General features: G+C 40.7%; 2 protein-coding genes and 1 long non-coding RNA gene across 4 annotated transcripts in view; 1 reads left to right on the top strand and 2 right to left on the bottom strand.

The window, feature by feature from the left end:
* On the bottom strand, positions 1 to 3,546 carry LOC146443170 (uncharacterized). Its single transcript, XR_014846216.1, has 2 exons — positions 3,440 to 3,546; positions 1 to 2,410 (listed from the first exon to the last, which is right to left on the bottom strand). It is a non-coding gene; the product is annotated as an uncharacterized LOC146443170 (long non-coding RNA).
* Positions 3,536 to 11,701, top strand: PMPCB (peptidase, mitochondrial processing subunit beta). Of its 2 annotated transcripts, none has more exons than XM_085040234.1 (13): positions 3,536 to 3,664; positions 5,016 to 5,156; positions 5,429 to 5,515; positions 5,986 to 6,115; positions 6,495 to 6,693; positions 7,347 to 7,426; positions 7,968 to 8,080; positions 8,683 to 8,826; positions 9,312 to 9,475; positions 10,765 to 10,850; positions 10,927 to 11,015; positions 11,240 to 11,315; positions 11,411 to 11,701. In XM_085040234.1, exons 1-13 carry the CDS (start codon positions 3,575 to 3,577, stop codon positions 11,473 to 11,475), a joined length of 1,464 nt encoding a protein of 487 aa, XP_084896360.1. In that variant the 5' UTR covers positions 3,536 to 3,574; the 3' UTR covers positions 11,476 to 11,701. The 2 variants fall into 2 exon arrangements, with proteins under 2 accessions (XP_084896360.1, XP_084896366.1); XM_085040240.1 differs by having other exon boundaries at positions 3,537 to 3,664; positions 9,315 to 9,475.
* Positions 11,653 to 25,894, bottom strand: part of DNAJC2 (DnaJ heat shock protein family (Hsp40) member C2) — a 16,905-nt gene continuing 2,663 nt past the window's right edge. The window contains exons 4-17 of the mRNA XM_085040220.1: positions 24,625 to 24,723; positions 22,250 to 22,391; positions 21,135 to 21,215; positions 20,353 to 20,418; positions 18,453 to 18,544; positions 18,231 to 18,352; positions 17,384 to 17,533; positions 16,996 to 17,084; positions 16,840 to 16,909; positions 15,113 to 15,297; positions 13,770 to 13,870; positions 12,701 to 12,808; positions 12,284 to 12,438; positions 11,653 to 11,773 (exon numbers count right to left, since the gene is read on the bottom strand). Coding sequence (XP_084896346.1) covers positions 11,699 to 11,773; positions 12,284 to 12,438; positions 12,701 to 12,808; positions 13,770 to 13,870; positions 15,113 to 15,297; positions 16,840 to 16,909; positions 16,996 to 17,084; positions 17,384 to 17,533; positions 18,231 to 18,352; positions 18,453 to 18,544; positions 20,353 to 20,418; positions 21,135 to 21,215; positions 22,250 to 22,391; positions 24,625 to 24,723 — 1,535 coding nt within the window. The 3' untranslated portion in view covers positions 11,653 to 11,698. The remainder of the gene's footprint in view (positions 11,774 to 12,283; positions 12,439 to 12,700; positions 12,809 to 13,769; positions 13,871 to 15,112; positions 15,298 to 16,839; positions 16,910 to 16,995; positions 17,085 to 17,383; positions 17,534 to 18,230; positions 18,353 to 18,452; positions 18,545 to 20,352; positions 20,419 to 21,134; positions 21,216 to 22,249; positions 22,392 to 24,624; positions 24,724 to 25,894) is intronic.

A 25,894-nucleotide genomic window follows, 5' to 3' on the forward strand; every position in this document is an offset into this window, starting at 1 on the left:
TTGCTGATATGAACTTTTTATTTCAGAAAAAATACTTTATATATACAATTGAAAGAAAAACCTTTCAAAACCATGCTTTCTTTGCTCATATCAAGATTTTCATTCCAGTTCAGAGGTACAGAAGTGTTGGTTCACTCCCTGTGCTGACATGTGGTTACACATACATCAGGTATGCATATACAGATTTCTCATTTATATACTGCTACCACATGGAATTGTTTTATAAAATAGAAACACTACTCTAGAAGCAACAAGCTAGATCTATGAGTGCTGGCACCAGCACCAGCTGAATCTTTTTTCATATGGGGCAGTGTAGAGTCTCTCCCATGTGTGAGCTGATACTGCAGCATCTCCTCAGCTGGTGGTTCCTGAAATGGCCTTTTCTTTGACATGCCTGTGTCATTTGGTTCAAATTCTAGTGAGCATGGAAACCTTATTTCCTCAGAAAAACAGCTTACTTGTGTAATTCAAACTGTGTATTACTACTGGTTTCAGTGGAGTTCCTGACAAGTTTTAAGCTTAAAAATTGGAAGTGCCACTTGATCCTTTTCCAGAAACCTCTTTAGGAGGGAATGTTAATCTAAAATAGCTACATAGTGCAAAATACAAAGCTACCCATACTTGGGGTGAAATCTGGAATCTGGATTTGAAGGAACCAGATTTTCATCCTGAGACTACTCTCACCTATATAATCCACTCATTTCACAAGTCTCTGTGGCATCTTGAAATTGGCAGGCAACTATTTATGTATCATGCTGATGTCAGGGACATAATTTCTGTAGAACTTCCCTCATTTAGTCCTGGCCCTTCTATTCCATTGTTGCTTGAGACTGGGCATCTAAGAACTACAAAGAAAAGTCTAAATTTCTCCATCTGGAAGCTGCAGGTAATACTGTTTACCTAAACCAGAGGGATATTGTGAGAATTCCTTGTTATAATAGACTATTTCTAAATAATCTAATTGTTAAAAAAAAAAAAAGTTAAAACCATTTAAAAAGTAGTGTTTTATAAAAATTTTGTGGTGAATATTTACATGTTAGAACACCAGTATTTGTTTTAGTTTATTGCATTTTTAGCTGGTTAATAAGATTTCTTAATTTAAAGTTGCATCTCTCTAATGACCTTTGCTGGATGCTAAATTTTAGATTGTATTTACATGTGAGACACTCCTATTTTTTTAAGTAGGAGACATATTATGGGGATAATCAGTTTATCTTAAGATGTAATTCTATGTCTAGCAAGGATTCAAATTTCTAGGATGGAAGATGGATAATGGGTTAGTGAAGTCTGGTAAAACATCTTTGAGATAAATCCCAGCATAATGAGATCAGTTAGATCTAGCTGTAAAATGGAACAGAAGCTTAATTTTAATTTTCAGTTGTGCAGTTTGATGCTTTGCTTTTTTTCTTTTACAACTTGACAGAGCTCTATCTGAAATTTAAAAAATGCTGGAACTGGATGGATCTTTTGAATATGCATAAACTAAATGGGAGAAACGAAACTAAAAAAAAAAAAGTAGCTAGTTTCATGTAAGGTTAAATTTTCTATTCCATGGAAACTAATTTGACTCCAATGTAAATTCTTTGGTGAAAGGATGTGCATACTTTGCAGCACCAAGATCCTTCTTACATAGGTTATATGGGCACTAAAATAGTACAGGCAACAAAGTAACAGTACCAATTTCAGTAAGAGACCTACAGTTCCATATGTGGTCAAGGCATCATTGTCAAATTAGGAAGCATCTGGCTCCGTGGCATTTAGGTTTATATTTTGACCTTTGTGTTAACAACAGTATTGCTTTCCTTTTTAATTGTATGCAGGATATCACGCTTTGAGGTTTTACTATTTTTATGCAATTACAGTCCTTGTGACAGCAACTGGACAAGCCCAGCTGCAGGACTAAAGCTGCTGTTTAAGCACAGGGCTTATGAATTGGCAGTGCAAACATTTTAGGGCAGTTGATGCAATTTCATTCTGAACTGCCAAGGGAGTAAGAACTTGCCTACACACACAAAATATCCCCCAACAGCTATATATTTAAAATACACAGGATTTTTCTGAAACTGGTCCATGTTTTGGAGTCTGAGAAGATAAATCATGGTGAAGAGCCTTCTCACACTTCAGCGTCTGAGCCAGCTCAGAAACTACCAACCATCCTCAGTGTCCTTTGAGAGTCACAGTAGCTTTTGTCACCTAAAATCTGCGTGTGACTGATACCGTTTCAGGGGAAGGGAGCAACACTTCTGACAGCTCTTGTGAATCATCTCTGGGTAACAGGACCTTAGCAGTTGCAGGAGACAGTTCATCCTCAGGTCCCACCATTTTCAACCTCTACCATCTGATCATGTGCCAAGAGCACACCGTTCTCCCTGTTTTTGGAGCAGGGCAAGATGAGGAAAGTTTGTAGTATCTGTAAAGAGGCAGAGGATGTCAGAAGTACTGTGCAGAGGTCTGAGGCAGAGGGAGTTCAGGGTTAGGAAAATGGTACCTAGAAACAGTGCTTCCCCCAACATACATAGTACAGACTTCTTTTTTTAAGTAGTATTTTGTTTCTTTGTACTGTGTCACTTAACACACTGTGGGACAAATAACAGAATTTCACCCTGGTTTTCCTTAACTTTTGAGATAATGCTTAATCAGCCAAATGAAAAGTTCCTAAAAACCGTAAAATTTTTAACCCAGCACTGCTTTCCTGCATGGCTGTACCTATTTATCGACAGCATACATTCCAAACGTGCTCAGGAACAACCTTCGGCAGTGAAATGAAATTGCTTCTCTTGGTACTCTTCCATAAGTTTCCCAAGCCCAAGTTTGGCTCTTGTCAAATAGTATTCCCACAAGTGACTCCCAGCCCCTGGCAGCTGAGAGGGACCATTCCCAATTGGGAGTCCCCTGTCGGGAGCTGAGGCAGTTCACCAGCGCTGGCACGGGCTCGGCGGAGCGCTGAATTTTCTGGTGTGGATGAAGCCTTCCTATCCATAACAAGTATTTCAGCTCCGTTGCATGCACTTCCCAGAGCAAGCCTTCAGGGCTTTCCAGCCTCGGGCTTTCCCCAGTCAGAGCAGGTCTGTCCCGCAGGAAGCGCAGCGCCCTCGGCCAGCCCTGCCGAACGGGCCCGGAGCAGCTCAAGGAGCCGCAGCGAGCAGTGATGTGCCCACGGCAGCTCACGGAGCAGCCGAGAGGCAGCGCCTTGTGTTTACTGAGCCTGGCCAGAATGGGACACGGGGAGGAAAATGACTTTCCTGACCTGCGCTGCTTTGGGGCACTGAGGAGAGCGGACCAGTAAAACCTAGCCCCAGGCCTCCCAGAGCTCAAGGAGCGTTTGGGCAACGCTCTCAGGTACTCGGTGGGATTGCTGGGCTTGTCCGTGCAGGGCCAGCGGCTGGACTCGACGATCCTCGGCAATCCCTTCCAGCCCGGGCCATTCCCTCAGCCTCACCTCGCCTAGGGCGCTGCGACAGTCTGCTCTGCCCCCCTGCGCCCCCCGGCGGGGCCGGACGGAACTGCCCCGCGCCTGCGCGCCCCCGAAGGACGTCCGTCCGGCCCGTCCCGCCCCGCGCACCGCGGCGTCAACATGGCGGCGTCTGCAGCGCGCTCGGCGGCCCGGCGGCTTCTCCTGCCCTGGTCCGCCCGCCTGGTGCGAGCGCCCGGCGCGGCGGAGCGGGTGAGGCGGCGGGGCGGGGAGCGGAGCGAGACGCGGTTAGCGCGGGTGCCGCGGCGTGTCCGGGCGCTGGTGCTCGGGCTGCCGCTGAGGGAGTGCGGAGGGTTGGAGGCCGTGGGGCGCGGTGCACGCTGGGTGTTGTAGTCGCGGTGGCGGCGCGGTGCGCGGCGGGAGGTGTAGTGAGCGGTTAGTTGGTGTGCGGCAGCTGGTCAGGGGCTGCTCAGCGTGAGGATGTTCGTGAGCTCGGCGTGTTCAGCAGAGATGCCCTGTGAGGAGAGGCTGAGGGTCTGAGCCTTGTTCAGGCTGGAGAAGACATGGCTTCAGTTGGAGCTGGGAGGGGAGCTGTGAGAAGTACGTGTGCCAGCACCTAGGAGAAGGGTGTCAGGAAGGTAAAACCAGGCCTGTCACGGTGGGGCATGGGGGCAGAATGAGAGACAATGGGTGTCAGTTGGAACAAGAGAAGAAAAACTGGATATGTGGCAGTCAAAAAGTGGAGCAGGCTGCCCACAGAGCTGTGCAGTTTCTCACCATCTTAGGAGATTGTCAGTACCCACATACAAAAAGTTCTGAGCAAAATGGTCTGAGCAAGTTGATCCTGCTTGGAGCAGGAAGTTGGACTCCTCCAGAAGTCCCTTCAAACTTGAGTTGTGCTGTGATTCAGAAATAAGTGAGTTTTGAGAGATCAGGAGGAGAGTGGGTAAGAGCTGAATTTTGTGCTTTCATGTTTAGGGCAGTTATGTAGGGAGAGAAATCTTTGTTTATTTGAACCATTTAAAATCACCGATTCTGTAATAGGTGTTTGCTTGAAGTATGCATTTGGGATACATATTTACATGTCTTGATTTTTAAAAACTTCAGTAAACTTCCCTTCTTTTCTACCCCACTCTGATTTAATGTGCTTTAACTGCCACATGATTGTTTAAAATTGGCAATTTCACCTGCTCTGATGAATGGGTGATGGATTTGCAGTCCTGGCACAGGCCCTTGGGCTATATCTCACTTCACTTTAAAAAGCAGGTACCCAGGAGAATTCCAGAGGGTAAAGGTCCTGCAGGCTCTTGCTGGCAGAAGTGGGAAACAAGCATGGCTGGCTGATGAGAGTAACAGCTTCTATGTCAGATTGGAGGGCAGCAGATGCATCTCACTTGTAGTTACCTTCAGGGTTTGTTTCAGATTCAGGTTACTGCTTCCTTGATGCAGTGGTGAATAGTAGTCTTGAATTCTCATCCTTATAAATGCATGCTTTAAGAAAGATCCACAAACTTAATGCTTAAGTTCAGCAATACATTTTACAGAAAAGCATCCTTGGGTATAACTAAACAATCTAAATGTGACTGATGATTTTCCTTTCTAGTGTGTGCATGTTGGAACAGGGAGGTTCAGAGTTTCCAAAGCAGCAACAGAAGTAATCTTAAATGTCCCTGAAACTAGGGTGAGTCCTTTGGAAAATGGCATGCAAGTAGCTTCTGAAGACTCTGGACTCTCAACATGCACAGTAAGTAACTTACAAAAGGAAGGCCTTTTTTCTATCCATTCCTGTGTGTTCATTTCCTCATGGAATTAAATTGCATTTGCATTTCAATATTTATTAACAATTGTTTCTAGAACTTAAGCTAGGACATAGAAGTCTTAATGCTTTCGCAGATTTGTAATTAATTTTTTTTGTGAAGATCAAAATTTTTGTTTTCTTGAAAACCTGCTCTGTTTAAGGAAAATGCCATAGCAAAGCTGTTAGCTGGTAAAATTACTTTTTTTTTCTTCAATGAGGTTGGACTTTGGATTGATGCTGGAAGCAGGTACGAAAATGAGAAGAACAATGGAACTGCTCACTTTCTTGAGCATATGGCTTTCAAGGTGAGTGTGAATATTGATGTAGAAGTTTACAATGGATTTAGAAGTTACTTATCTTTAACAATCAATGATAAAAACTTTGTCAAAATTGTATAAATAAATTTTCCAGATTGAAATGAGAAAAATAACATGGACAGCTAAGACTTTGGTTTCCATTAGAAAATGAAGCTAAAGTCCTAGATCTGTGTAATGGTTACACAACTATAGATTACACAAATCTATTTTTGACTCACTTTTACCTTCTTATAACAGTCTTAGAAGATGCACAGTCACCCTTTTCCCACCTTTTTGTTTTCATTTGAGAGCATAGTAGGATTTATATCTGACTTGCAAGCTTGGAGAGATTAGTATGTCAGTTTTATTTCCAGAAGACAATTTCTTTCTCTTGATCATGACTTTTCCAGACAAGAAGTAGTAGTGATGAGTAGATGAATTGAAGGGTCTAATGTGATTTTCTTATTGCTCTATTTCAGGGAACAAAAAAGAGGTCTCAGTTAGACCTTGAACTAGAGATTGAGAACATGGGGGCTCATCTGAACGCATACACGTCCAGGGAACAAACTGTGTATTATGCAAAGGCTTTTTCAAAAGATTTACCAAGAGGTAATTGCTCTCATTTGTCAGAAAAGCTGCAAAGAACAACGTGCTTATCCAGCTTCCGTTGAGGTGACACAGAATGATGCTTTTGCAGTGTTACAGTCCCTTCCTTGCTGGGTGAAAAGTCCTTTCTTGAACTTCACAAGAATGTGAGGATGCAGGTTTGGAAAGGAGCCGGCAGGGAAGCTGATATTTGAAACATTTTTTCTCTTCAGAGTCCCAAAATAAGATACCTTTGTGACTTCTCCCTTCCTGCAAAGCAAGTGTTTTGTCCCCTTGCTAGTCTTATTAGCACTTGGTCTTTGGGGTGGGTTTCACTTTTGGAACCAGATTGTTCTGGTAGTCTGAAAATGTTTTTTTCATTTCCACCTGTATTTGCAATTAGCTGTGGAAATTCTTGCTGACATAATTCAGAACAGTACCCTGGGAGAGGCAGAGATTGAGCGTGAGCGAGGAGTTATACTTCGAGAGATGCAAGAGGTTGAAACCAATTTGCAAGAAGTTGTCTTTGATTACCTTCACGCCACAGCCTATCAGAATACAGCCCTAGGACGGACAATTTTAGGACCCACAGAAAATATCAAGTATGTCCAAAATTATGTCTGTCTTAATTGTGTGGTAACTTTTATATATTGAAAAAGACTCATCTGAAAATGTAGGGTACAGTGTCAGGTTTCATTTTTACACTGTAAGGCAGCTGAAATTGTACTGACTATAAGAAGCAGCCTGTATTGCCTTAGCTCCCCTGTATGCAGGCATCAAACAATATATTAACTTCAGATGTCCTCTGCATGACTTTGGGTTTTTTTGCCATATTTTTCTCCTGTTTTAAAAGTGCATCTGACACCAAATTGGAAATACTTCTTTTTCCTATAGATCACAAGTTAGGCATTATTGTGTGTTTGCACTGCACTTCCAGCATTTGTTTAAATCAGTACTGATCAGGGGAGTTGCTAAATGCGCTGCTTTCAAAGGAAAGGAGATCATCAGTGCATCTTATCTCCACCTGACTGAGTTGGAATTCTCACTCCTCAGGAAGCTAGAAGAGCTTTGAAAGGCAAAATGTATCCAGTTCCTATTTCCTTTTTAGGAAGTTACCTTTTTTTAGCTTTGTTTCTGCTCTGTGCATTGGAAGAACTTTTAATTATTTTGATATTGTATTGTTCTATACATTTATATCTGTTAACTGTAGTAAACTTTACTGACACAGTAGTGCTGTCACGTTTCCTGTTTCTAGATCCATAAATCGTAATGACTTGGTGGAGTACATAACAACTCATTACAAAGGACCCAGAATGGTCTTGGCTGCTGCTGGAGGTTAGTATGGGATATTCACCCTGCCTTGACACCATGGCCTGAGTCTGTGGGAACAACGTGATGAATTACCGTTGTTCAGTAGGTCCTGTTCATTGTTAGCCCTGTGTGTTTTGTGCTTTCATACCCTTTGAGCTTTTGTTCCCTTTTCCTCTCAGTAATATTCCAGAAACCTTAAATCGGGAACAAGAAGTGAATTGTAGGCCAGTCATTCTTCCATGTGGGCAGGAAAAAAGGGTCGTAGAAGGTGTTTGGTGTGAAGAGGGGAATAGCAAGGAATGCAGAGAGAAAGAAGTAACATTGAGACTTAGATCAGAAAACTTGATTTGATTTAGTTTTAATGGAAGGCTGTTAAAGAGAACTAAGGAGAGGGAATCATGATAACCTTGCTCTGTAAAAAGGGAAGGTGTGAAGAATCTGAAAGTGGGGTATTAAAGCAGGGGCACAATGAACTACTGCTTGGTTGAGTCTTTAAACTGTGCAGCAATTTAAATTAACTGTTTACAGAGTAACATCACAAAGCATGTGAAATACCTTTGTTCAGGCGTCTCTCATGACGAGCTACTTGATCTGGCGAAGTGCCATTTTGGTAACTTGCCATCTGCTCCAGAAGGAGGACTGCCACCCCTGCCACCTTGTAGCTTCACAGGTAGTGAGGTAAGCTGCTGGGTGGCTTTTTGGGCTGGCCCTTCCATCCCCTGACATGTGCTCTCTGCTGAGGAGAGAGGGCTGCTCTGCCACAGACTCAGCACAGGAAAAGGTTTCTTGCTCCCAGTTAGGGCAATGGAGTAGCTGTTTTCCAAAGCAGTACTTCCCATCCGTTCTTGGACCAGCATCACTGCCACTACTTTTTATGTTTCATCACTTCTTGGAGGAATACCTTCCTTATTCCTGCTCCTACTTTCCTTTTATCCTTTTGACTACGGTGTTTGTTTAGAATCACTCATTTAAAGGATGTGGCAGAGAACTGAGGCATCCATTCTATTCCCATCTCCATTCAGATTTTGCAAAGTCATCAGCTTTCCTTGCTGCTGGTAGTCATAAAATGACTTGCAATGCCCTCTCTGTGTATGTTGGCAAAGCGATCTGAAATTGCCCCAGGGGAGACCAGTTAAGGCTGATGTTAAATTAAGCTTCATATGCTTTAATTTTAGTGCATGCTTTGTAATATAGCTGTAATGGAGAAGTCTGTTTTCTGTTAACTTCCCCTCTGCCTGAGTGTACAGGTTGTACTAGAGCTGCTCTCCTGTGTTCCACAGATTCGGATAAGGGATGACAAGATGCCCCTGGCACACCTGGCGATAGCTGTTGAAGCAGCTGGCTGGTCAGACCCAGATACAATCCCACTCATGGTAGCCAATACTCTGATAGGTAACTGGGATCGTTCCTTTGGAGGAGGAGTGGTGAGTGAACCTGCAGGCACCATCCTGCTCTTAATGAGGTTGGTGGGATCTCCCTGATTTGGGTACTGCCAGCACAGAAAAGGGGATCCAATTGTGAGTCTAAAAGAATTTGTTACCCAGGATCTAGGAGAATCTTAGGAAGTGGTTCTAAACCACCAAGATAGAGGTGACTTGAGGTCTGCCAGCCCTTGTGGAAAATAGGATGTTTCTTACCTGTATGTCGTCAGAACCTGTGGGTAGCAGTAATTAACTGTCCCTTTCTTGAACCCAAGTATCTTTATGATTTTGGCTCAAATCTGGGCTGTTATTTTGAAATGTGATATTACATGCAAGGAAAGAAACTGTTGAAATGAAGAGCTGATAATTAACCTCGTAGTTACTACTGCATGTTCTGTCATCATTGAAATGATAATGGGAAATCATGGAGGTGACTAGTAAGCTTTCAAAAAAACTTAATAAAATAATATCTTTTTATTTTGCCTCAGCAGAATTTGTCCAGTAAACTTGCTCAGATTGCCTGCCATGGTAACCTGTGTCACAGTTTCCAGTCCTTCAACACCTGCTACACTGACACAGGGCTGTGGGGACTCTATATGGTCTGTGAGCCATCCACTATTCAGGACATGGTGCACTTTGTTCAGAGAGAATGGTAAGCTAACAACTGTTTCTCTGAAAACAGAGGAGGAATACAATTTAAAAAGAAAGTATTTAATAAAATATTTTTCTCTGCTTGGGCTTGCCTGGGAAAAACAAATGCATCAAATTCTAAACTTTGGCACCCAGTGCTAAGTTCCAGCACCCAGTTTTTGGCACCCTTCCTTGGAGTGAATAGCTTAAGATGTAGGTTTTGTTCCGTGTACAAGGAAACACAGCATGGATTTTTTTTTTTTTTTGACTGACAAATGATGGGAATTATGAAACTGTCAGACCTTTTAAAATACTTCTCACTCGGAATGCAGCGCCTCTGAGCTGCAGGTGCCACCACTAAAAGAATAAATATTTGAGGATGAGAATAATGAATGTGCAATTACCAGACAACATTAGTAGTTACCCAGCCTGCACTTGCTGTCCCACAGATGTACCAGGTGCTAGTGTTGGAGAGCTCTAGTGAGTACATAGGGAAATGAAAGATGAGCTGTTACATGTGGAATTTTGAAACCTATGATTCTAGACAATATTAATTCATTTAAGGCTTAAATCTGTGTTGAAGGATGTCCATAGGTACAACTGTAAAGCGTGAACTGCAGCTGCAGTTAAAAACCGATCTATGTTACTTAAGAGCACTGATGTAAAGTGGGTGAAGTTGAAACAAGTCTTGAAAAGGAGAAGTTTCTTTAACCACGTAAAGCACTTCTCATGTACCATTATTCTGTGCAATGTCTGTTAAGTCATGGAGGAAAAGGTCATTACTTTGACTGTCTGTTTACTGCAGCTTAGCACCAGGGAAGATACAAATGATTCCTGGGACAAGACTTTAGTGTTAAGATATTTAATGCATCACCCTGTCCTCACAAAATGTTCCGTAGGCAGTGTGGCGAATCATTATCTCACCAAGAGAGGAGCCAGGAAGTAATGGATTGTCTTCTGGCTCATTACCTCTTATCTAGTTGCTTGGCTCCTGCTTTTTTAGCAACATCTATTCTCAAGATAACAAGTACAGACTACACTTGCCTCAAAATATTCCTTTAATAAAATGAAATACAGCTCTTCTAAGAGGAAAAGCTTGCTCTTGGGTATATTGGTATGCTTCCAAAACCCCTACTCTTTGGCTGCTGCTTGGTATCAATGGCTTGTTTTCCAAGCTGTTTTACCAGCTTTGTCTATAGAAAAGAAGTGCCTTGTAGGTGCAGTAATGCCTGTGTATCTCTTTATCACAGGCAATCTCATGTGCCACAGACTACCATTATTTAATGTCTTTGATTTTAAACTATTTTTCAGGATAAGACTTTGCACAAGTGTTACAGAAAATGAAGTAGCTCGTGCGAAAAATCTTCTAAAGACAAATATGCTTCTACAACTTGATGGTGAGACTTATGAGAACGTTTTGTTCTTTGTGGAGCTGTAGGCTGATAACTGAAGCATTTTTTCCCCCTATTTTAGGGTCCACACCAATCTGTGAAGACATTGGAAGACAAATGCTGTGTTACAAACGCAGAATACCAATTCCAGAACTTGAGGCAAGAATTGAAGTAAGTGGCACTTATGTTGCAACTTTTAAAAGGCCATCAAGAAAATTGCTTGCTACAGAAAGTAACAATATAGAAGCTGTATTTCTTGTTCAGCCAAGAAAATATTTCTTTCAAGTGAAAACTTTCAAGTGTTTTGTTGCCTGCTTTCCTGGATTATACAGAATTAACTCAGAAACAGTTTTAAGATGGGATTGTAACAAAGATGCCTCTTTTACCTCTTTTAGGCTATTGATGCCCAGACCATCAGAGAAATCTGCACAAAATACATCTATGATAAGCATCCTGCAGTTGCTGCTGTGGGTATGTGGTATAAGTTTCCCCATCTCCCCATAACCCCTCCAGACCACTTGCTATGAGTTGAGCATGTGTGATGGCCAACTTTCTTTAACTTCCAGGTCCAATTGAACAACTTCCAGAGTATAGCAAAATCTGCAGTGGCATGTATTGGCTTCGTGAGTAGTGAATTACAAGAACTTTCCGCATATTTTAGCTTTAAAAAAACCCAGAAAAACAACCAAAACCACCCAACAAACCAACTATAGCTGTTTAAAACTTTGGAATTGCTTTTGAGAAGATTAAAATTCAAGAACCAGCCCCTCATGTGTGTCTGTACAATGAAGAAAGGAATGGAAACATGTACAATATTTGCATTTTTATTATAAAACAAGGATTGTCAGTAAGAGTCATTTCTTGACTTTAGTAGCATTCATCACTTGTTCTTGAGCAGCTTTCTTTGCCTTGACCATTTCAACGAGTTCCTGAAGAGTGGGGGGGGGGAAAGAAACTTAACTAAACATGTAACTTGTGAACAATGCTGTGGTTTTAAACACTACATGTATTAACTGTGAAACACTCTAGTTCTCAACATAATGAGAAATCTACATAGTTTAATACTGCAGAGCAATTTCCTTTAAAGAGAAATCCTTTGACAGAAGCTCAGTGCTTATCTACCTCCCCTGTACCAGGCACTTTACCTACAGGACGCTAGGAATAAGACCTCACCATCTGCAAGAGCTTGCTCTCAAATGATAAGAAAAATTTCATGAGACAGACTTTCCTTCCCAGCTTTCAGAGCCACAACTTTCGTAGAGGAACATTTAGTCCTTACTGCTCTTTTGGGGTTGAGGTACAAAAATAAAAAGTTTTCCATAAGGCTCCAGTTTCCTGGTGAAAGATACTGTCTCTAGTAGGCAGTGTAACAGAAAGCAAAGGATTCTCTCAGAACCTGGGCTAGTGACAATCCTAGGAGGAGGTGACAGGTACCTTACCTTATATCGCTTCATGCAGTCTTTTTTTGACCGGCCTGGAACAGCTGCTGCTATTTTCTCCCATCTTTCAGGAGTATTTACTGGATAAGTCTTCAATGCTTGTTCTAAAAGCTTTTGTTCTTCTGTAGTCCAAGGGGATGAATCTAGAGGTGATCCTGTTTATAAATGCAAAAATGACAGCAAGAAAAATATTTAAAAGTGTAGAAAATATTGTAAACCCTACTATGGTTGATTTAAAATCCATGCAGTTTGGGGGTGTATTGTGTGTACCAGAAACCCTCAAAGCTGGCAACAGAGCCTGGATCACTTACTTGTTACTAAGTTTGTAAGCAAATCTTGAGTAAGTTCTGGGTTACTTTCTTCCTAAGAGACATAGGAGAGAAAAGTGCGCAATAAGGGCTCCCTTTTCACTTTTACCTTCAAATCGCTCTGAAGGGGCAGCACTGTCCATCTGAGGCACCACACCATGTTCTTTTTTAAATTTGTCAAATGCTTTCTTGTTTATGTCATCTTTTTGATGAGGGTCTATGAGCAACAGACATTAAAGAGAATAATTACTGCAAGAATATTAAAGCCAGATGTAATAGTAATAAGATTGTGTAGCAGATTAGTTTACAATAATCACAAAATCATAAAACCCAATTTCCTTTTAAACGATGGTAAAGAGGCTGGTAGATTAATAAGAGAATCATTCAAGGTCCAATAAACTTTTCTCAGACTGTCAGACTCTCCAACCCTTATCCTGCTTTGTAGTGCTCAAAGGAATACTTGTTCCATATTATCTTAAACTTAAATCTGCAACTTCAGCAAAATCTAGAGGGATTATTCTTTCAAGTAAGGGTTGTGGCACAAAACTCATGTATTGCCCAGAGCATGACCATGTCAGAGGAGCAGGAACACTGGGACAATCCAGGTGCTCCTTGTGCCATGATGTGGTTTGTAATGCAGAAACTTCTTGAAAACTTCATGGGTTTTTTTTTTTCCTTTGGTAGTAAAATGTGTAATTTCCTTGAGACCTTATTCCAGAGTTCTCTAGGCTTCATTTTTCATTTTATTATTCATTTTTGAAGAGGAGATGAGCCACGTTAATTCAGGTGTCTTACTCTGGTGTTGGATTCCATTAATTCTTTTAAAGTATCTCTAGAGCTTCATCAGTTCCATTTATTTTTGATGCTGTCCTTTGTAGGGAGCTTTCTGAGAGGCCCATTTATCTCTGAGCCCTGGCATCTCATGTGTCCCACACATCAGAGCATCAAGCTACAATAAGAGTTCTTGAGAGTTGCTCATGAGGTGGTGACTTATAAAAGAGCCATTAGGATTAAAACACTGAATCACATAAATGTTCCTCTAAATCTTCCATCTGAACTACATTTCTTTTGGGGATGTACAGAGGATTTTCTCAAGAAACACAGCTCCATTCACAGAAAATTCAGCTGTACAGAAGCATGCAGACCATCTTCTTACAAAAATAAGGTAATATAGATACCAAGCTTTTGGAGACTCTTTGCTTTATTGATGACATCTTTTGCTGTTCGTTTTATTCCAGTAGTAGAGTGCAAGTTCATGTAATTGGCAATAACTTCCCACCTAAAGGAAGAACAGAAAGGGTAAACCAGCATATTAATACCTTATCATGACAAGCCATGGTCAAGGTTCTGTATGCATTTTCATCAACTCCGGAATAAGTTCAAACATAGTTCAATATGCATAAAATCTCAGAGCGGGAATTTTGGAAAGCTTCCAGTCACTAACTGAAGAATTCCATCAGCTTGGATGGATTTCTTGGCTCCCAATACAGAAGAATGATGGAGTAGGAGGTAGGTGAGTGTAAACATCTAATTCTCAAAATTATGCTTAGCTGCTGCTTTCCTGAATTCCACAAACACCTCTGACATTAAATAGTGCAGGTTGCACTGAAGGGCTGAGAAGTTACTAACCTTGTGTCCACTGCCCGCAGAGGAATGCCTAAACATCAGGTGAAGGGGCATAAACAGGAGAGCTGGAACAGCCCTAGCTCCAAGATTATCCTTAGTGCATTCTTAGAAAATGGAAGGCAATATGTGCCCCTGATCAGACAGCAGGACTGTGTGCCTTGAGCACTGACTGCTGAGCGGCAAAAACAGGCACTGGTATCATGTCCACTGAGTATGACAGCTTTTTTTATTTTTTCCCCTAAAAAAAGTTTAGAAGGAGGCTTGAAATCTGTGGCTCCTAACTGGATGAGGGCACTTCATTCCTGGGAAAGAACAGGATTTAAGGCATGTTCCTGTTTTTGATGCTTATCAGTGAACTGATTGCCAGTGCTGCTTTCTGTAAATCCCGACCTTTTCCCTTTTCCCCTAGCTCTCCCCTGAAGCAAGCTGGTGCACTTAACTCCTGTCTGATTACCTTCATCCTACCATGCAGAGGAGAAACCAGCCTCACATTCATTGAGGAATGTCTTCACTGCTGGAATTAGCTTACACACTTGTATTACTACGCAGCTGCACCCCAGTCACAGGTGTGGTTTTGTTCTGTGCTTTAAGGACTGGAGCCTACCCTGGAGTAAGCCCTGTGCCAATAGACACCTCAGCACCATCTCTGTAATGGGCTGAGGCCCAAATCTGGGGGGGGGAAACAACATACAGGGCTAGAGCTAACTCCAGTGACACATAGAGCATGGTAGGAAAATCAAACCACTGGCTGCCTGAGTGTCAAGGAAAAGGAGAGTGTTTAGGAAGTCCTTATACTCACAAAGTACTTGGGATGATCTGAAAAAACTGTTTTATTATGCTTGTTATTCGATTAAAAATCGTTAATAGGGCTTTTAGCACCAAACCTGAGAAGTACCTTGAGTTAGTCCCTGCTGGAAAGAGGTTCACAGCTTTAATTAACAACTGTAAATCATCTTCTGGCCAATTTTTGCTTCCCCCTCCACTGCCAGTGGTTGACTTTTCTGAACTCTTTGTTGCTTGGCGCATACGAGCTTCTGCCTCTTCTTTCTCTCGCCTTATTTGTTCATTTATTTCTTCTATCTGAAGATTGTAAATAAGCATTATTTATTTACTTACTGAATTACTGTTTCATTTTATAGTGACACAACCCCCCCTCTCTGGAATTGCTCAGAACCTTGGATTTTACTTAAGTTTCTGTTCTGTATATTATATATAAGGAAACAGAGGAGCGTATCTGTTCCAGTATTATCTCCCTTCATTCCATGTGTATATTTGGCCATCCCAAATTAGGAGTTAACAGCAGAAATCCATCACAAGTTCACTAGGAAATTAAATGAACACCCCCCCAGAATTAAAGCAACACTTTACAACCTAGTGTGAATATTTAGGCTAGCACTTGACCTAGAAGGGACAGATCCACAAAAGTATTAAGAGCCTCACATGACCAGTGAGGGCAATTAAACATCCATGTTAAATTCACTGGTTCTCACATCTTCCAGCTTAACTGCTACCTAAGCCTGATTATGTCAGTACAACCATAATAATGAAGAACTTTTGTTAGAATTAACTGCAGATTTTAGTTACTAAGTGTGTACTCAGGGTTAGATGGGCATGTGTAGTTTTTTAGCAAACTACAAACTACTTTAGTTAACCCACTGCATGTCTTTGTGACCTCTAATCACATCTTGAAACTGTGGTGTGACACATCTTTAATCTTCTGGTTCTGAGTGGGCCCAGTCTAGGCATTAGTAAAAGAACTGGGCACTTATGTCTGTTGGCAGGATGCTCAAAATAGAGAGCAAGAAACCTATTTAGTAAAATCTTCCTGGCAAAAAGAAAGTTACCTGATAAGATAAAATTTTAGTGGAATAGTTTGAACAGATAGAAAGGGAACTTCCCTGCATTTGAAACACCCTCTTGAAGAATGGAATATTGGATTCAGTCCCCTGTAGAACAAGAGGCATTTCAGTCTTAAATTGTCTGATGAGTAAACCTAACCCTAGTATGAGGGCAGATCATATTCCACCCCATGGAATAAAGTTCACAGCTGTGAATCCACAGTGGATGAGAGACAGCACCTTACGTTCAGCTTTATTAATTCAAATGGCTTTTCCCCAATGGCAAACACAGGCAGATCCTTGCTGAGTTTCGTAAATTTTGATTCCATGTGTCTTGTATTTCCCATTCCTTGGTATCCAACCTAACAGCCCTTCTAGTGCCTACAGCCCTTAAGTCCTTTTGTGGATCTATCTCCAAGTCACAGATACTAGACTAGGATTTTCCTTGCATAACAGAATAGGTGAAGACTGCCCTCCTTCCCTCAAGGTAACTGCTACACATTGTTGGGCAAAATGAAACTCCTCTACTGTTTCTGTATACTGTACAAGAGGTAGGTTTTGTGTTCTTTACAAATAAAAACATGTATTTTTTTTCATGAATGGCCCTGTTAATTTGACCAGCCATGAACTGCACACGGAGCAGAGATCACACTGCCTGTGGACGCTGAAAATCAAGTCTTTGTGTATAACAAGCAAGATTCCACAGCAGCTATGTTGTATCTTACTTCAGTCAGGTTGATTTCACAAATTATTGTTATTTTGATTCGACACTCAGCATAATTACCTGTTTTACTACAGCCGCCTTTCCTCCTTCCCTTGTTGTGGATGTAAGTGCTTCATTCAAGCATTGCAGACTAAAAATAAATTATTAGGTTACAATGGAGAGCTAGTAGAAAGATGGGTATCAAAATGAGCAGAAAGCAGCAGCAGGAAGACTTACCTTGCTAACTCAAGACGATCACAAAGCTTTTCCACCTCCTCCATCATTTTAACACAATCTGCCTCATTATCAGAAAAGTAATTCCAGTTCTGGAAGCAGAAATACATGTTCTACAAAGTTCTTGAACTTTATTGTCCTATTCCTTCAGAAAAAAGGCTTAACACACAGCATTCTTCAGCCACTGCTGTGTTTGGACCTATTTGGTCAGCTTTACTCATAACTCAAAACCATGTAAGTATGTGTTTTAGTATTTTGTTTTTTAGTAAACTGACTTTCCATACCCATCTCCAGCCCTAAGAACAAGCAAGCATGTGATACGTTCTATTCTTAGCAAACACAGTAATTTCTCTGACATAATCTGTATTTCATTGTAATAATAGTTAAATACCTTGCATGTTGTTCTGAGTTTTTGTCTTTCTTTCTTGATTGCTTTCTTCTGTATCTCTTTTTCCTTTTTTGCTACTAATGCTTGCTGCCTAACTTCTTCTTCCTCCTTTTCTTTTGCTAACCGTGCTGCTTCTAATTCTGCTTGTCTTTGCTGCAATCAAAAGGAAAAAAACAAGTAAAAAAATACTCAGTCATAGTTACACGGTCATTCAGTCATCCAATACCAAAATGTGTTCCTGGTTTGGGTGGAGGTTTGTTTGTATGTTTGGGGGTTTTAAAATGCATATTTTAAAATATTTTAGTATTTGGCTTTCCAAGAATTTTGAGAGAGCTGGTAAAACATACACCATTTGGCATTACATCAAGTACTCACTGTGAGAACCCCCAGTTTATAAATCCTGACTTCCTCTACAATGAAGATATAAAACGATATGCAATTTCCTATGCCTGACTCAGGAGTATAAGCTTGGAAAAGTGGTCCAATATTTATCCTGCGTTATTATTGACATAATATTTTGCAGTGTTTCAACAATGTCTTCTAAGTTACTTCTTTGCGCCTTACAGTTCCCTTTCATTCCTGTCCTTTCAGGGCAATCTTTTCCAAACTGTTCATAGTAATCAAGTATGTTGCGTTACCTCAATGCGTTTCATACCAACCAGCCATTCACTGATCACACAAGGCAAGCAGCCATATCCATTTTATGCACTTAATGCTTGCCTTGAAACCAGAGGAAGTGTATGCAGCAGAAGAACTCAATTTTCAAAGGTGTTTTCTTCTCATCTAGAACCTGAAGCAGTGCATCAGGTGTGAATGAAGCAGAGTTTTTCAACCCAAATAAAGTACTTACTTTTTCTTTTGCCTCCTGTTCTTTTCGTTTTGCTTCTACCTTTGCTTTCTTCTCTGCTTCCTTCTTTGCTTTTTCTTCCTCCTTAAATTTCTTTATCCTGGGATCACAGCTGTACGCATTGTCTGGCAGGAGAAAGGAAGCATCATGCATAGAAGAAAACCACGAGATTTTCCCATTTAGTTAACTAATTTCTCTTTAAAGAACAGCAGTCTGTTTGCTCACCAACAAGAGTCCTAATTCTGTTCATTTCTTCTTTTTTTCTCAGTGCTCTGGCAGCTCTGTTCTGCTTTTCAATCCACCTCCTTTCATCTCGACTAAAAGGGAAAGCATAGTTCAGTGCTAATGCTTTACAGTGTCACTGTTAGAAATTCATCAACAAGCTTCTTAAATAGTTTCCCCCACACAGATGTTCTTCTGTGAATACTTCAAAAATAGACTTCAAAAAATGAAGTTGTAGGCTCTGAGCTCATACAAAAAATGCTAAATGTTTACACAGTTACATAAACCTGACAAACCAAGCTGCTTATCTGTCATTGCAGGGAATGAGATCGTGGACTTTATTTCCAAAATGCAATCCACTTGCTTACCTAACATTAAACCCAAGTGAAAGGAACAGAAATACTGGCATATGGTTTAACTGAAGGACAGCAGTATAAGCAATGCCAGTTATCTCATTTTGCAGAATATAGTCATGTCAAGTAAACCCATCTGCACAGAAATGATACTTTCTATTAAATACCAGGATACTCTGGGTAAAGTCATGCCAGATTCACTCCAATAAAATACAGCTCAGGTTATATACTGGCTGACTAAACAATCTGAAAATATTTATCAGTGCTGTCAGGAAAGAGGCTAATTTTTAGTGGGGGGTCTACAGCCTCATCCAATACAAAACAATAGAAAATACAACCAATAGAAAACAACAGAGGGGGCAGGGAGGTTGGAACTATGTGATCTTTCAAGTTCCTTCCAACCCAAACCACTCCCTCTACACTTCAGAACAAAGAAAACAATCCCCGTAACTGAGAAGGAGACTAATATGAGTAGATTGAAGCTTTAAAACATGAGCAACATCACCTTTGGCAAGAAGGGGTAGCAAGAATCATGACCATCTGAACAGCAGCTGTAATGTAGTTCTCTCTCCTAAGTACAGCAGACTAGGTACCATTTGTCTAAACATCTTTGAAAAAGGACACTAATGACAGGAATGAGCAGAAACAAAGAGAGCTATGCAAATAATTCAAGATCCTTCCAATGAGAAGCCTAGAGATTCATCAGTGTGATTTACCACAAGTACAAGTGATACAGAATTGATTACAGTGGCTCCACAGAATCTTCACAGGAGAGAGAATAGTGGGTCTGGTGAGGCTCAAGAAATTCAATAGCAGGAAGAGGCACAAGAGAAGAGAAACAAATGCCTAGCTACAGCCCAAATATGGCAGTTTCTGGCACAAAGAAAGCCAGCCACTGAATCTAAATACAAAATTGATTTCTAGCCAAACTTGGAAGAAGAAATTAATGCAATGCAAGTTCTAGTCTTAAAAGGATTACTAAGTAAAAGGTTGTGTGCTGTGAAGCGTGTGTTAGACTAAATGATTCAGTGCTCCAACTTGAACATTCTGTGTTTGTAACTGTAGGAAGCATAAAAATAGAATGTATTTTCCAATAGCAACATGGTCTGAGTAATTCAGCAACTATCACTACATCAGCAAATAGACAATTATTATCACCATCAAGCCATCTGAACTCATCTCGCCAAATTCTAGAAACTATCACTTTCTCAGTACAAATTAAAGAGTAAGAGAGAAACAATACCTGCTTGCTCATCCACTCTGTCCTGGCTCCAGGTTCAACCTGTGCTTGGGACTGGCACAAACTGCAAGTCTGAACTTAAATGAACACACATTTTAAAGCACCTCAGATATACCTCTGTGAGGGAAGCAGGAACTACTTTAATTACACAAAGAAGCCCGTGGTAAGTCCAGTTTCCTAAGCTGGGAGAGTGGAATTCAGACTTGGCTCAACTACCTTTCTTCCTATGACTTACAGTCTAAGGGAAAGTTGGAAAATCTTGCTGTATCAATCTCTCAGTCTCCTGTCAAATTTATTTTTACTTACATACCATTCTGCTTTTTCTTTTTCCTCTTCATCTAAATAGGAAAACTCTCTCCAGGAATCAAAATTATACCTAAAGTAAATTTAAGAAAACAAAAAGTGAATGAAAAAACAGCAAGTCTGTGAAAAATCAGTTACCTTTTTTACTGTTATGTGTTTGTAGGCCACTATACTGCTGTTTACAATTTATAACACATAATTTACAATTATACTGCACCTACAGTGATTCCACTGAGGTAAGTCAAAATGCAGGATATGATTTACACCTCTCTGTACTGTGGGACATAGTCTACTTCAGGATGGCATCAGTTTTGCCAACTCTAAATGTCTACAGCTGCCTAAGCTCCTGACATAGGAAGTGGAAATGCAGTGCAGTCTGTAGAGTTCAAAGAGAAATTAATCTCTATGTGAGCACCCATATTTAGCAGGTAAGGCAAGCTGTAAAATTATTGACTTTTCTGACCTAGACATACCTGCCTTTACTTAAACAGCTAAGACATCTCCACTAAAAACACAGGTGACAAAAACCTGACTTCCAGTCTGCGGGTCAGCTCAATCCTTAGCCACTGTGGTCAGAAGTTCCCACTGCAACTGTGAATTTATCAGTGGATGGATTAGCCAGGAGAAAGTCAGCTCAGTTTGTGGAAGGCACAAACAGCTGTGGGGTAGTTTTTTGACATTACTAGATTGGGACCACAGCCAACAACCCACACACCAAAGGGTCTGCAGGCCCTTTATACTGCATATCCTCAATACGGTGAGTAGAAATGGAGGCATCAGCTAACTTACCAAAAGGAATAGAATGCATCTACCTCCTCAAATGAGGAGTTCATGTCCCCAAGTTTAGGTACATTTTTCTTATTTGACCACCTGAAAATACATGGATATATTAAATAAATAATATGTATCATCATCACAACATGGCATTTGTTAAGTACAGAATCAAAATACAGAGGCTCCCTCCCACCAACACAGAGGGGCACCAGGAAAGAGCAAGAGAACGGGACAGTTCCTCCAAAGTATCCCCCAGTCTGGGCATTTTTGGGGGAATTTCCCCAGAAAAGCAGCCTCCTCCTGACTGAGTGTCTCCTGCCTTGTGCCTCCAAGACCTGATGGAGCACAAGCTATCTTTGTAGATATTCAATTCTCTATGCACATTATTCTGATAGAGTAACTTACAGAAAGTGGACAAAAAGTGCTCTGTAAATAAATAACTCAGCTCTGAGATAGGGTACAGGAATTCTCCCGCACATTCTAATGGAATGCAAGGAAATAATGCATACTCTGCCTCCACTGTACTTTTTCTAGGGAAGTCTTCCAAAGCCTCTAGAATTTGTTGTTCCTTGCCACAGCCTCCATTTCCATGCATAGAAGAGAAAACCTCATCTGACAACCACAGATCTAGGTCTGAATCTATGGAATACTTGATAAAAGATTCAGTAAGACTGGTTTAAATAATAATTGTTCAGAATGTTGTGAAGTGTCTCATGCAGTTAAGCACTTTTGTAAAGGGAAAAGTTGACAGGTTTCTATTGTGACAACCTTAATACCAAGTTAATTGTCAAGCATGAATCAAATGTAGAAAAAGTCACACACTGTAAGAGAGAACCACCAAATATTGACAGTTAAAATGATTTTCTCTTTTAACCAGCGAAATTGTGAACGTAACTACTGTCTTCTGTTAATGTCTCACTCTCAGAAAAAATAATAAAAAATAGGAATTTTTAGTCAGCAGCATTCAAACATTTGGTATTGTAACTAATTTTAACATTAAACTATGAGTTGTACAGAAACAGCAGTAGGTAATATGAAGGTGAGAACAGACTTTTTTACAAACACAGTGTTGAAAGAATTTGCAAATGCTGATTCTCCAGCAACAGCAGAAGCAGTCAGACATAGCTTACCTGGCATTTCTTTCAAAAACTGGTGAGAAAACTTCAAAGAAGTTTTCTTTTGCTTCACTTTTGGAAGGTACAGAGTTATCAAAAGTAGGATCTATGCTGTTAAATGCTCGTCGTTTCACAGGATCAGATAATATTTCATAAGCTGAAAGAAAGTTACCAGACATGTTTGTAAATGTTTAAAGATGCTCTGAGATCTGCATTTGATCTATCGTTCTGCACAGCTTGATATTTAATTCATTTAGTGACACCAAACAGCATTGCTGTCCATTCCTGTTAAACTAAGAACACGTTTAACCATTAAGATGTAACAAAACAGATACTATTTAATATTATAGCAGTAAATTTGGTTCAGACATTGGGAGTTCAGGCATGACATTTTCAGGCATTTATCCTGCATGAAACCCTTGCAGATAAATTAACAAAATGGTCTCCTTTGGCACAGAGTAAAGGCAGTCCCTGAGTTAGTATGTTGTCAGAAGTGGCAAGAACAGGAGCCATTCATTACAGCCATTAGAGTTTTTGCAGGTCATGATGAAATTACACTGGGTCTTGGACAGAATATAAAACTCCACACAAACAGTCCAAAACATGCAAACACTCCTGGTTTTCCTGTTCTTACAGCCCTGCAGTTGAGGAGCATCACATTACTAATCTTATATTCTGAAAATCACACACGCTGTAGCTTCAATACATTCTTACTTTTTTCTCAAAGAAGCGTTGAGTTACTTTGTCAGTTTTACAATGACCACTATTTTTCAGTACGAATGAAAAGTCAAAGGGATCAAATTTGTGTTGCAATCATTCATGGACTTCTGTGCCTGCACCCCTACTAGAGGACACTGCACCATGAAGGCTCGATCTGGGAGGTGATAACCTGGAGGAGACCTTGGCGTTCTGCAGTTCTGTAAACTGATCTCACTGCACATGTCAGTGGAGAGAGGAAGGAATGACAGTGGCCACCAATGAGCTGCTGTCTGCCAGTCTGCCCGTCCCCTCTGGGAAAGGACTTCACTCTGCCAATACTCTAAATGACCCAATTATCCTCTGCCTCCGTAACCCTCATACCATGTTCCTGATGCAAGAAATTCTGTGAACACACATTGGTTCCTTTTCAATTTAAGAGATGTCCCTTCCATGTAAAGATCCCCAGTTCTACTCCCACACACTCAGTTCCCCCAGCTCTGTATCTCCCTCTCATTCCTTTGTCAGACCAAGTTCTGAATCCAGCCTATGTACTCCCACCTTTCCAAGTTTCTCCTCCCTGTTTCACTACCATTTGCTCCTATTCCAAGTCCCCCTTTCCTACAATTGCATTTCAGTATTTCCTTCCTCCAAAGTGCTCCCTGGTAGCATTATTCCTTTTCTTTGCTACTTTGTGCTTTCCTTTCTGTTTAGCCCCAACTTGGACTGTAAGCAGTTAAGAGGGAAGATTCTACGGTATTTTGCTCCATGCATGTAGAACACAAAGCATATTCCTGAATTCACGTGTAGTTTGTTCTCATCATAGGTATCTGACAGTTTCTGACAGGACTGCAACAGAAAAACAATTTCCTTTGGCAACTTTCCTCCTTCTGACAACTCCAAAGGAGGCTGAAAACAATTTGTACAACATATCTCACACTAACTAGTATTTCTAAGAAGATACTCAGAAAAGGAAGTTTAGAAACACAAATTCCAAGATTTCCTCCTGCTTCAACCTTATTGAGTGAAAATAATTTGTTTAAAATAAACAAAAAAACCAGGCTCTAAAGCATTTCTGGAGATGTATGTCATACACCTACAACAGCCCCTATGGTTTTGGAATTGGCCTGCAGTGGGGTTCTGGATCATAGAATCATTAAAGTTGGAAAAGATCTCTAAAATCAGAGTCCAGCCATTAATCCTGCACTGCCAAGTCCACCACCACAGGCAAGATGGAACTGTTGTTCAATTGAGTTCACTTGCTCATCTGTGGGAAAAGTGAGCAGCTGAAGAAACTGATGACCTAGATCAAATCAACCCATGTTCTGTTGTCAGAGCAAGCACATTAGAATTCAGATTTTCCAACTGCTGTTGGTGCCTATGGGGAATTGCTCCATGGCTCACTAGTTTATTCCAGGTATGGAGCCACCTCCAGAGGTTCATCTGTGCTTGCACTGCTGCAAGTGTCACATTTGGTCACCAGCTGGCACAGCAGCCAAATGTCTGCCATTCCCATCCTGCTCCTGCCCACTGGAAGTTATACCTGATGTGATCTACTGATGCAGTTTTCTAAAATGGAAAAACAACTTCGGCTGTTTAGTCATTGACAATTCCTTAAAATCCTAATAAAGCACATCAAATCTGATGATCAAGTGGATTGAGAGAGTATCTAAGAAAAGAGATCAGTTGCTTACCTTTAGTTATGCAAGTAAAATAGTCATTATCACCTTCTCCTATCTGTTCCCCTGCAGCTTTTCGCTTGTCTGGATGATGTTTCAAAACCATGGATTTATCTAACAAATAAATGCATTAAAGTTAGAAATGCTTCATCAGAAACAGTTTCAAACTACAAAGTAACACAGTAATTCCAACTGACACTTCTCTAATTCGAAACTTAAATAAAGATAAAAACCAAACAGTCAAACCTGGAAGAAAACAGGAGTTAATGAATTTTCTCTGATTTAACACCATAGTTAGAATTACACTTATTTCACCTTTGCTGGGACATAAAATAACCACAACTCAGAAACTCTATTCTCTACTCCACCTCAACGTCTAAAGAACTCTCTGAGACTTATTCTACTGTTATGCCTAGCAAAGTGCTTCAGTATCTGTAAATGTACAGTTAGCTTCAAAACTGAAAAAATAAAAAAATCAATATAATTTTGTTATTTCTAATGAAAAACAAAATAGCTCAGATAAAATTAAAATTCTATTCTGTCCCTTTCCTGAAGTTCCAAACACAATCCAAAGTGAAATTTAGCAAGAAAACGAGAGCCTGTGATTGCTGCTGCACATTCCCATGGCTAAGACTGAGCAGACACACAAGACTTTGGGTTAAATTCTCTGTCTCATCAGGCCTTGAACCCTAAGGCACAACTGGCACATACAGAGTATCTACTGAAGGTTGTCCTGGTGTTTAAAAGGTAAAACCAGATTTTAGACTGATTTCTTTGCCAGGTCTTGCCATAGTGCCATACAACACAGACTGTACCTTCTTGGTTCTCTCTAAAATACCAGAGAGAAGATACCATGCAGTTACAGACTGAGCAGACACACAAGACTTTGGGTTAAATTCTCTGTCTCATCAGGCCTTGAACCCTAAGGCACAACTGGCACATACAGAGTATCTACTGAAGGTTGTCCTGGTGTTTAAAAGGTAAAACCAGATTTTAGACTGATTTCTTTGCCAGGTCTTGCCATAGTGCCATACAACACAGACTGTACCTTCTTGGTTCTCTCTAAAATACCAGAGAGAAGATACCATGCAGTTACAGCACCCTGTTGCCTGAGAAACAAATCAGAATCCTTCTTAGAAAGAGGTAAGCACAGTATACACTGGTGGGAAAGACTCACATCTCTACAGCACCATGGAACAATGGAGTGCTGTCATGCTCCTAAAGAGAGAAGCTCTGGATCATGCTCAGAAGGTCAGTGAGACCACTGACCCCCACCAGAACAGGT

The sequence above is a fragment of the Lichenostomus cassidix genome, chromosome 1Aa, assembly GCF_008360975.1.
Source record: "Lichenostomus cassidix isolate B80296 chromosome 1Aa, HeHo_3.0, whole genome shotgun sequence".
In the NCBI taxonomy this organism is placed as follows: Eukaryota; Metazoa; Chordata; class Aves; order Passeriformes; family Meliphagidae; genus Lichenostomus; species Lichenostomus cassidix.